This window comes from Strigops habroptila, chromosome 6, assembly GCF_004027225.2.
Source record: "Strigops habroptila isolate Jane chromosome 6, bStrHab1.2.pri, whole genome shotgun sequence".
Classification (NCBI taxonomy): Eukaryota; Metazoa; Chordata; class Aves; order Psittaciformes; family Psittacidae; genus Strigops; species Strigops habroptila.
The window spans coordinates 14766714-14777777 of record NC_044282.2 but is presented as its reverse complement, the minus strand read 5'-3'; the positions used below and the strand labels follow the sequence as shown (position 1 = coordinate 14777777).

Sequence of the window (11064 nt, the reverse complement as noted above, 5' to 3'; positions counted from 1 at the left end):
TTTGCTCTATTCTTAGAACTTTATTTATCAGTTCATTTTAATAATGTGAAGTCTTGAAAGATTTTGATTTGGTTTGTAACTATAACGTCAAAAAAACCCAACCCAACTAGATAAAAGTGGATGCTAATCCTTTTGAGTAAGCCATTTAAGAGCTAATGAGTGGTTTAATCACTAACAGTCAGACTTATACTTCGACAGTAAGCTCTGATTTTAGGAGTGACATCAAAGGCTTGGGGGATTGCTGAGAGGCCCACTCAGCCTCTGCCATGGAGTGAGCGTCTGGGTTCTGGTGGCCTCTGAAGCTGGTGTAAAAATCCTTGTTGGTTTGTCTGGGATTCATTCATACCAGCTGTTGCAAGGAAAGCAGCCAGTGCTGATGCAAAGTAGAATAGAGATGCTTGCACTCCCAAGACCACCCTGATAAATCCTCTCTGTAGAACACAGGCCATGTCAATGTTGCTCTTGGGAGGAAAAAATCATCTGTGTCTGACAGCAAAATCTCAGGGGCTTGAAGAGAAAAAAAAAGTGATTTGCAAACACATGTGAGAAAAGATGCACAAACCCGTAGCTCATATGGGGCAACTTCTTCTCTCAAAACCTTTGCGTTAAGCTCCCTGAGGTGTAATATGAGCAAATGCAGTGATCAATGTCACATACCTGCTCTTGAAATCACACTTGCCTGGACACTGTGCACTAAAATTGCTTTCTGTAAGAGCTGACCTCGAGCACTGGAATGCAGCACTGCAGGGGTCTTCTTTTCCTTGTAAATCATATGGAAAATTGTGAATTTTGTTACTAAGATGGCAGGAGCAAAGGCAGTACTAGATTAGATTTGGCACAAGAGGAAACAACTAGTTTTTACTGAATGTAAAGCTAGTGCATCTGGTATCCTCTAGCTGCACATGAAGAAATGCTAAATGCTGCAGCAATGTGACCCCCATTATGTGAAGAATATTTAAATATCCCGCCTTCTCTTTAACATGAGGCTAGGAGAAATGCCCAGGGCAGAAACAATGCCAGATGGAGGAGGAGCAAGTACTGGACAAATGTTTGCATCAATCCATCATGCCTTTCCAAAGCAGCAGCTGTTAGCCAGGTGAGATACCACTCAGCCTCTGCAATAGCACAAGCTGTTGTCTTAGATTCCTTCTATCCAGTAACGGAATAAAAGTCCAAAGCTGCTACTAGGAGATGCCACGCTAGCCTGTTGTAAATGGAAAGGGAGCCTCTGTGATTCAAAGCTTGGCCCTTGATGAGGAGTCTTGCAGGGCAGCAATGCACTCTCCCACAAGGCAAGCAGCTTCTTTGGCTGTGCCCCTGTGCACTGAAAATCCACCTGCCCCATGACCATAGTTGTGGACCACCAGGAGCTTAACTCCTCCTTGACTCAAGACTTCTCTCTGCAGTCTCACACACTGCCTGGATGGCCTCAGGCCCACCTTCACCTGAATATCCTGAGCTCCCCGCAGTGAGGGCTCAAGGGAGCAGCATCTGTCAAAGATGTCTTTGGTAGTGCCAGGGTCAGGGGAGAGACTCCAGTTCTCCTTTTCCCTGGTTCCACCTAGGGTTATCCTGTGTATCCCTGGGTAGACGTAAGTTAAGCCATCCCCATCCCGGATGAAGTTTTTCACCCAAGGAGCATGAACCTTGAGTACTTGTCCTCTGATGGGAAAGAGCTTCTTATCCCCTATGAGCTGGTGGGCTCCTATGCCCGCGCAGTTGACAACGATGTCATATTCACTATGCAGCTCCCACAAGTCTGCAACTTTTCTGGTGTACATCTGGACGCCAGCTGCTTTCAACCTGCAAAAGACTGCAGAAGTGAGGCAGAAAAGAAACCCCTAAACCCTCATGTAATTATTATGCACATTCAGTAAATGAGATAGATTGCCTTTAACATATTGGTCAAAACAAAACAGATTGGACAAAAAGTGAAGAAAATGCCATGGGGTTTCTGTATGTGATTTGTCTGATTCAATCTCATCAAAGCTATATTTTTTAGCATACTTGGGCTGGAAAAGATACATCAGGTTGATCAATATTAGACAAGGGTCTGGCACAAGACCCTAGGCAGAAGTCAGGTCCTCATGTTCAAGCCAAATTCCACCCTAAACTTGCCTGAAGCTTGAAGCCCTTCCCTGTGGAAAAACATTGGTGTGAGATGGAGCCCTGCATCCTGCCAGCTGGATCCAGTTGCTGGGGGTCTTTAGTGGGGGGTTTAGCGTGAGCAAATATGACAATGCGCCAAGTGGAAGATCCTGTCCTTTGCAATAGTCTGGCAGCTGGCAAAGTGATCAACTCCCCTATGAACTCCGAGATTTCCCTCAAAGCAGTGAGTGAGCCAAGGATCTAGGGCACAGCTGATACTCTGGGGGCTTGGTTTGGCAGGACACTGAGGCTGGCTGGGAAGAACAGGGGAGGTCTCACGCAGCAGCTCTAGCTGGGCAACTTGCTGGGAGAGCTCGTAAGTGTTGTAATTGGGACTATGTAATTGGACATCATGACATAAAAATACACCACTAAAAAAACTGCTGAAAACTCCTAAATTCAGGCAGGCAAGCAGGAAAAAAGTCCTGAAGCCCCTTTTTGGACTAGCAAGGTGGGCACAGAGACAATTTTCCTTGTGGATTGCCAAGAGAATGGTCTATAAATACTGCTTGAGTCACTAGGGGTTTGAGAATTAGTTACATGTTTAATACGCTCTCGCTTCTCATCACCAGGGAGAAGAGAAAGAAAAGGAGCTTGATCATCTTATTAGACTACATCCTTTGAGAATTAAGTTGGCTATAGCAGGAATAAGGAGAGAGCAGAAATCACGTGGCAGATACTAAATGGGTTGTACAACTTAGTTGTGCTTCAGCAGAAATTTCTGACTCAGTTAGGTAATGAAACATGACAGAGTATTTGCACCAAGGAGACAGCATATACCTCACATGGCACTGGTGGCACTGGAGTACTCCCAGCCTGGCTGGCTGCTAGAACAAGACATGGGTTTTCACATTTTTCAGTGAGATGAAAGGCATGCAAGAAGCCAGCTGAGCTGGCAGTTTGTACCATAGTGTCAGTACACGTCTCTTCACTTAACCTCAAATCAGCTTGCAGCCTTTCGCTTTCTCTCAAGAGGAGACAACTATTTGCTCACTTTACAGGTACTTAAGTGGATTAAATGCACATGCTGGGTGTCAGAACCTTTTTAGATCTGCATCCTGACTTCCCTACAGCTATCCAAAATCCATGTATTTTGAGGAAACTTGGAAATCGGCACATTTTCTAACGTTCATGTCAATCCAGGCATGAACTCTGAAGCCATGACTCCTCGGAGCGAGTCCATCACCCGTCTTATACAGGCAAACATTTCCAAAAGGTTTGCTACAAGATGATGCTATTTGACCATTTTTCACCTGACTGGATTAAGAAATTAGCCCAGTTGTCGACCAAATTTGAGCTTAATTGGTCCATCTTATTTCTTAAATTCAGTCTTCACAGATAAGACATCCTCCTAGACATGCCTGTTCTCCCAGAGGTTGGATGTACCTTCAAGAACAGAGGGGTATTATTTGGGAAGTTTGACAAATGAGGAGCACCCACAGGTTTTCTTAGGATATGGCAGGTTCCCAATGTACGTTCAAGGTCTGGCAGGCCAAGTGTGGCCCTGTGGTTGTGTCAATCCTATGCCCAGAGGCACTCCCGCTGTAAGTCCAACCATACAGCCACAGTGGTGGAAAGTGGGCATTGCATAACTTTCACATTTTGAAAAGACTGGTTATTTATTTCTTATGCTTCTCCCCAAGAAAGAACTTGCTGCATTTTCCCCAGTGAGAAACAGCCCTTTGCCAGTTTTGCTCAAACCTAAGGCTCTCAAGGAAACCCCAGCTTGCCCCAAGTCCTTCTGCCTGGGTTTCTCTCCACGTGCCCACTCTGAAGCAAAACCAACCTTTTCTCCAGCCACAGGAGGTAGGGTGGACAGTCACATTTCAGTGTCGTAAAGGCCTGACCAAATCGATGCTGCGGAAACTTTTGGAGTTCTGCTTTGGTCATTGGTCGAAATCCCAGGACAACATCCGACCAGAAAGGCAACTCTTCCTTGGGAGTGTTTTTAAAGATCTGCCACCTAAAAGGACACAGAGAAAAAGCTGCAAAACTTAGTGCTATTGCTCTGCCATATTATGTGTCATGGCAATCTCTGCACAAACCCAGGAATTCAGGAACCTGATCCCCGCTCATCAGTGTATCTCGGTAAGGTTAACAGCAACAGGGAACATGGCTGCCTGCTACTGCAATACCTGCTTTGGCAAACAGGCAGAGGGCTGCCACAGCTGAGCTTGAGGGTGACACACCATGGTAAATGAACTGGAGAGAGTTCTTCCAGCTACACTGCATGTACTTCCAGCTGTAGAAGTACAAAGTCCCCTCACAGTGTCCCCACCATAGCTGCAGCCACAATGGCTGGACCTGCATGTAGGGCCACTGGCACACCTGGTCACAGGTTTTTGGGTACCCATAAAGCTACAAAGGGACCAGCCTCAACACTCCCAAGAGGTGAATTTCTGTACATAATAGACATCATAAAGAAACCCCAACCACCCCCTGCGATTGCATCCCTATACCTAGTTGCTGAAGCTGGAAGATCCTGCAGTCCCACCCCTAAGGAGACCACCCCTGCTGCAAGCAACTGGTGGTTGACAGTACGGAAAACATGAGTTATTAAAAGACATTTGGTGCTGGCCAGTCTCGAGTGGTTTCTCTGTGTGCACCTATGAATTAATTTTGCTTCAAAATACATCATATCTGAACAGCTGCAATTCAGTTTCTTGGGAATATGATCGTAAGAGATACTCTATGAAGGGAATACACCTGAAATCTGGCTAGGAAAACCTCTCTGTCTGCTCCCGCACACAGCACAAACATACTAAAGGCTGCCCCAGGGGGTTGTCCTTACCCAGAGACCAGGTGAATGCCAGCCTCCGATGCCTCAGCTGAGTTGCTGATGGCAAAAAGGTAAGTGAAGGTCTCTTTGAACCACTGCTTCTGCACGTGGATCGGTGTGCCTGCAAGTAAAGAAAATCAAACATGCGGAGAGGAATAATGCAAAGAACAGAAGCATACAATCCAGTGTTGAAGAGATGGGACAGACGGGGAGCACAGGTTATGGCACTTTTCTTCCTGAACCTCTGTGCATCTCTGCACATGCGGACATGCAGCCACATGAGGTGCCATGAGCAGCACCACACTGGGCGGCACGTACCTGGGTAGGTGTGAGGGATGAGCATCCCGGCTGCGACATCACTCGTTGTGTTGGGGCTGAACTGCTCTGAAAGGATCGTGACAGAGCAGCTGGGACAAGTCTCCATGATGCACAGTGCTGTAGACAGGCCAATGACTCCCGCACCAACCACTGCAACCTTGGGTGCTGCCATCTTCAGGATGCAGAGCCAAAGGAGAGAGGTACCTACCCTGCATTTGAAAATAACATGTCCTGTGTTACCAAGATCCCTGCCAGACACCCTCGCCAGGCTATAAAATACCCGCACAAGATGTAACATAACTCCTGGAGCAGCTAATGAAGACTAACAGCTGCACATAGCCAAGACTAAGGATGCCAGAGAGGGTCTCTTCATCACAAACTGTAGCGATAGGACAAGGGGTAATGGGTTTAAACTTAAACAGGGGAAGTTCAGGTTAGATATAAGGAAGAAGTTCTTTACTGTGGGGCTGGTGAGGCACTGGAACAGGTTGCCCGAAGAAGTGGTGAATGCTCCATCCCTGGCAGTGTTCAAGGCCAGGCTGGACAGGGCTTTGAGCAACCTGGTCTAGTGTGAGGTGTCCCTGCCTTTGGCATGGGGGTTGGAACTAGATGATCTTAAGGTCCCTTCCAACCCAAACCATTCTATGATTGTATGATTAAAAAATCATCAGCCTTCAGTACGACAACAAATTTTTGAGAAGTATTTCAATAGCCACTACCCCATTCTCAGCACAAGAGCAGAGGGCAAGGGAACTATCTGTACTTACAGCACTGGTGTTTGGGCTTTAGCAATCTGGGGCAAGGTTTTTTCAATAAAACCCGCGGGAGTGAGGCACCTGGCAAGTTTTCTATCGTGTCAGAGGCAAAAGATTCGTGGGCATCTGAGGCTGCCACATTTCCCAGCAGCACACAGTGGTCCCCAGGAGCCAGCCAGCCTTGCTGCCCCAAGAGCCTGTATGTTTGCCTCTCTCTGCCTTGCTTTACATCCTGGAGTAGCTCCACTCCACTCCTCAGCATCTTCAACTGCTGATCGCTACTGCAGGAGGTGAGACATCCCTGTTTCCTTAGTCCTGACCAAGTCTGGGAGCTTGTCACCTGTCCTAGTGAGTGGTGCACACTCCTGGTTGATAATCACCTGGGTGCCCATCCCAGCAAGGTGCCAGCCTATGTGCCTGGCCACAGCCACCCAGCAGGTTTCACACCAGGGGAGACACAAAGCACAACTGAACCATGCAACCCAGGGCACACTGCAAACTCCCTGAAGGCAGGAACTAAATGGGTCCAAAAGAGACCGGCCAACCTCAGAGGTGATAAATCCCTCAGCTGCTTTGAAACAGGTGATTTGGGTGCAGCTGCTGGCTCAGGTGTTCCTTCAAAGGGTCACTGCCAAAAGCTGAGCAGGGATGTAGGGGGAGAATCTCCTTGGCCTATGGGTCTTATGTTTTCCTGGAGTATTCTACCAATTTTCACTCTTGGAGGGGATGCTGAGCGAGATGGACCTTTGGTCTTGCTCCCTTTATGGTGTTGCTTTCAACCATGGGACTCGCTCATCCTTGACTAGAAATCCAGCCTCATTAACTGCTTTCCAAGAATGTTTTCTGGAACCAGTGCCTGCAGTTATAAGGATGGGCTGATTTCCCATTTTTCTGTGGCTTTTGGCATCTTTGCTGTAAATTCAGGCAAGCAGACTGTGTGGGATTATGATAGGTCAGGTTTATTTATGAGATCCTTGCTCATAACTCTTCTCACAGCTTCTCACTTACCCCTGAGGTTTTACTACATAAAATTTGATGTCCCTACTATGTAGGAAGAGAGAGAGGAGCAGGCATCGTTGCCTATTATTGCATTCCTTCTGCATCACAGCCAAGGGTTGTTACAACCCCTCTTCTTCCTCTCAGGGCAAGGTTTAAGTTTCTTCCTGTTAATTATTACGTTTTCTTTCACAAACTAACTGTAAAAGTTTCCCACACAGCAGGGAGAAAGGACGCAGTGCAGGGGTAGAATGTACCCTGAACCTGAACCGCTGGCCTGCATGCCTGCCACCCACAAACCCCACCTGAAAAAGTGCCAGGGCAAGGGAAGGGAAGGGGATGGGAAAGAGAAAGGGAAAGGGAAAAGGGAAAAGGAAGGAGAAAGAGGAAGGAAGATATTAGTAACAAGAAATGGGGGGGAGGGGTAATAATGCTAAAATTACTTAGGAAAATTGGTTCTGAGAGAGGTCTCTAAACACATTTTTATTAACAAACCTCACTCAACATTGGCAGCTGTGGAAATGGCATGCAGTTCTTAGCATGCCCAGCAGGCCATGGATGACCACAGTCCTGCTTTTTCAGCCGTCCCTGGAACATACGTGACGGGTACATTATGCCCCTCGCCACTCCCATTCGCTGAAGCCCTTGAACCATGATGGAGATTGAATTTCCTGCCTGACCTCCCTGTTGCTGGGTTAGACAGAGGAGCTGCAGCTCGGCGGAGGGTCAGGTTTCACAGGTCTTCCCAATTCGGGTGGGATTTTCAGTATCCACGGATCTGGATGTTGCAAAGGCCAATGAGGGCTAGGACGGGCTGCTGATCATGCTGCAGCCTCCAGGAATGGCTCAGAAGGCTGTGACGGGCACCTGTTGAATGCACTGTTTTGCAAGCACTTACTGCTGCAGCCCAGGAGCACATCAAGCCCTAATGTGTTAATGTGCCAAAAAATAACCAGGTGCAAAGCAGAAGCTACACACAGCTTGTATCAGCAAGCGCAGCTTGGGCTTTGCAGAGCCACTGACCCCACTGTGACTGCAGGACTGTCCTGGCAGCATAGCCTGCCTCAGCTGGCAGTCCTGCACCTTGCTGGTAGGGCACAGGAGAAGAAACTGTGTCAAGCTGATGCGGCAGGGCAGCTTAGTGCCAGCGAGGGTGACACTCCTTGCCCCCTCAGACTGGCTTGTGCTGAGGGGTTTGCAAAAATCACCATTTAAAAGGCAAATCAGTTGCAGTAGGTGTTGAGGAGGGAGGCAAAGGATGTCAGGTACTGTTTATCTATGTCCTTTCTTAGTGTCAGAATGGGACAGAAGCCAGATGAAGCCACCTGGAGCTGTAACTCCCCAGCAAAGAGGACAGCAGCTGCCTGACATGGGCTTCATGCCCCTGCTGCCCTCCTTCTCCTCCCAGAATGAATTATTTTTTTTAAAATTGAGATACTTTGTGATGTGACTTAATGTCCCAACTCCCGCAGCTGAGGAGACAATGTCAGCCTCCTGTGATGCAAGAGGGTACTTACTCTTTTTTGCTTCACACAGCTGTGTATAACCACTGAGTGCCACTAACCTTCAGCCTTAACATCATTCCAGGTCAACAGCACACATACATGCACATACAAGAAATCTGGAGAGGGACTTTTAGCACAAGGCCATGTAGGGATAAACCAAGGGGGAATGGCTTTAAACTGACGGAATGTAGATTGGGATTAGATATTAGGAAGAAGTCCTTTACTCTGAGAGTGGTGAGACACTGGCACAGGTTGCCCAGAGAAGCTGTGGCTGCTCCATCCCTGGCAGCATTCACGGCCATGCTGGATGGGGCTTTGAGAAACCTGGTCTAGTGGAAAGTGTCCCTGCCTGTGGCAGGCAGGTTGGAACTGGAAAGATGGTCTTTAAGGTCTCTTCCAAACCAAACCATTCTGTGATTCTATTACACACAGAGGAACATGGGCACCCACTGCCAGCTGCAGCCTCTTGGCCCGTGGTCCCTCAGGGCTGTGACAGACCCTGGAAAACTGGCATCCCTCAGTTGGAAGAGCTGCATGAATGCTATTGCTTTGGCATCACGGCATTACAGGCAGGGCTCACCATACCCTTTTCCTCCTATGGCCCAACTCCACATGCATGCTTCTCTGGCAGGCTGGTCACTCTCAGCTTGTGTCGCAACCCGACTGACCTACCAAGCCAAGCATATTTGCACACGCAAATACGCAGCTGAAAAAGCCCAACTGAACTGTTGACCAGAAAATGGGTCAACAGGAAGTAACTAAAGAAAATCAAAACATGTTACATTTGAAGCCCTGTAGGGGTTGGTTTTTTTTACTAACTCTCACTGTATCTAAGCGCTGAAACATTGCTTTGGATCTCCCGAAGCTTGCAACACTGGGGAGCAAAGGCTTCAGCCTTTCTGAACTACAGTGGCGGGCTACTCATCCACCAGGGCTGCTGCACCCACCAACCCTGTCCATGCCTGATGTGGAGCACTTTATCCCTTCTTGTTTTTTTGCAGTTCACTCTTTCGCTTATTCACTTCCCCAGTTTACAAGCTGCCTCACCGTTGCATCCCTTCGCCTGACCCCACAGTGGGGTTTTGCCAGGCTCTTTGCTAAAGGTAGTTACAGATGCTCACGAAGCTTGAGCCATTCCTGAGAGTTTGCTAAGGAGGTGGCCCCAATTTTGGCCTTTTGACTCTGGCCTGGTCTCTCTTCTGTCATTTGGGCTGCTCTGTGAGATGTACATTTGGGATCTATCGCAGGAGGAAGGTGACGGTGCTCTCTCTGCACTGAACAAAGGACACTGGAGGCTCCTTGTGATCCCCTCAGCCTTTCTTCACATACAGCACCTCTGCCAGAGAGCAGGTGTGTCAGCCACCACCACAGGAAACCCCAGGGCTCTCAGGGAGGCCTCAGTTCCTCTTTTAGATAGGTGTTCCCCTATGCGTGCATGAAAAACACCTCCTAAAGGACGGTAGGTTATACCCACCCTATAAGCCACCAACAGGAGTAACCTCCACCAGCAGCACCTCTATGCAGAGCAAAGCTCTTGCTTTTCTCCAAAACCAGGGAAGTCTGCAATCCTCATTCCCTGTAGGGAGCTGTTGAGCCCGCTGCCTCTCTGTGCGAGGAGGGCGGAAGCAGGGACAAGAGGAGGTTTGGCAGGGCCCTGGCTCCCCTGGGGCGTGCGGCAGGGATCTCACAGCCCCAGCCAAACCCTGCGGCTCGCTGCTCACGCCACAGCCACCCGTGACAGCCACCGCATTCACACTGCGCAGCTGCCTCTGTCTGTGGCCTAAACCCCTCCCCGCCTGAGCTTACAGAGCTGGTTTGTGCCAGGTCCCTGCGCAGCCCCCCCGGCCGCCTTCCCCCGCCGAAAAGGGCTCCGTTATCTAACATTTCCCTCTTCGACTGGAAGTAGTCCAAAAAAAAACCACCAAAACAGAACAAACAAGTGGGCAGAGAAGGCAATACCTGGTGAGGAGGCGGCCTCCTTCCTGCTGGAAGAGTCACCCTCCCGGGAAGCACGGGGAAGTGGAGCAGAAGAGGACGAAGTGTGTTGCTGGGGGAGGAGGCTGAGGGGCCGCTGGCAGCTCCCGTTCCCCGAGGTGGCTCCCCGAGCACCCAGCTCCCTGTCCCTCTGCTAATGAAGGAGCTGTTTGTGTCCAGGCAAAGGCCACGTCCAGCGCTGGCACCTCTCCCGGAGAGCCCGGCCGCCGCACATTGGCGCTGCCGGAGCTGTGCCCTTCGCCGCCTGCTGATAACATTTTCCTGGATGGTTTCCCCAGTGCGCTCCAGCGCTCCTGCTGTCCTGCACAGAATATATTGTCTTTTTAAATCTCCTACAAGCAATTAATTATGTTCTGAAGCTGTCTTAAGGTTGCCATAGTGCTTGTGCAATCATGCTAGCAGTCAGGATGGCAGCAACACAAGCTTGTCCCTGGGGCCAGTAATTTCAGTCATCACAGGTCAATGAAGAATGAATCCCTGCTAAACCGCAAATACCTAACGAGCACAGCCGGGCAGGGCTGTTTGGATTAACCTTTTCAGCAGAAAACCACAAGTTTGTCAAAAGCAA

The 11064-nt window shown here is 49.0% G+C and overlaps 1 protein-coding gene across 3 annotated transcripts; it reads right to left on the bottom strand.

The window, feature by feature from the left end:
* Positions 1 to 10722, bottom strand: DDO (D-aspartate oxidase). 3 transcript variants are annotated; one of them, XM_030490523.1, is made up of 6 exons: positions 10461 to 10722; positions 5246 to 5454; positions 4940 to 5048; positions 3935 to 4111; positions 1647 to 1803; positions 1 to 507 (listed from the first exon to the last, which is right to left on the bottom strand). In XM_030490523.1, the coding sequence occupies exons 2-6, from the start codon at positions 5415 to 5417 to the stop codon at positions 451 to 453; spliced, it is 672 nt and encodes a 223-aa protein (XP_030346383.1). In that variant the 5' UTR covers positions 5418 to 5454; positions 10461 to 10722; the 3' UTR covers positions 1 to 450. The 3 variants fall into 3 exon arrangements, with proteins under 3 accessions (XP_030346383.1, XP_030346382.1, XP_030346381.1); XM_030490522.1 differs by having other exon boundaries at positions 1 to 1803; positions 5246 to 5460; positions 10461 to 10720; XM_030490521.1 differs by having other exon boundaries at positions 1 to 1803; positions 10461 to 10720.
* Between the last annotated feature and the right edge of the window lie 342 nt (positions 10723 to 11064).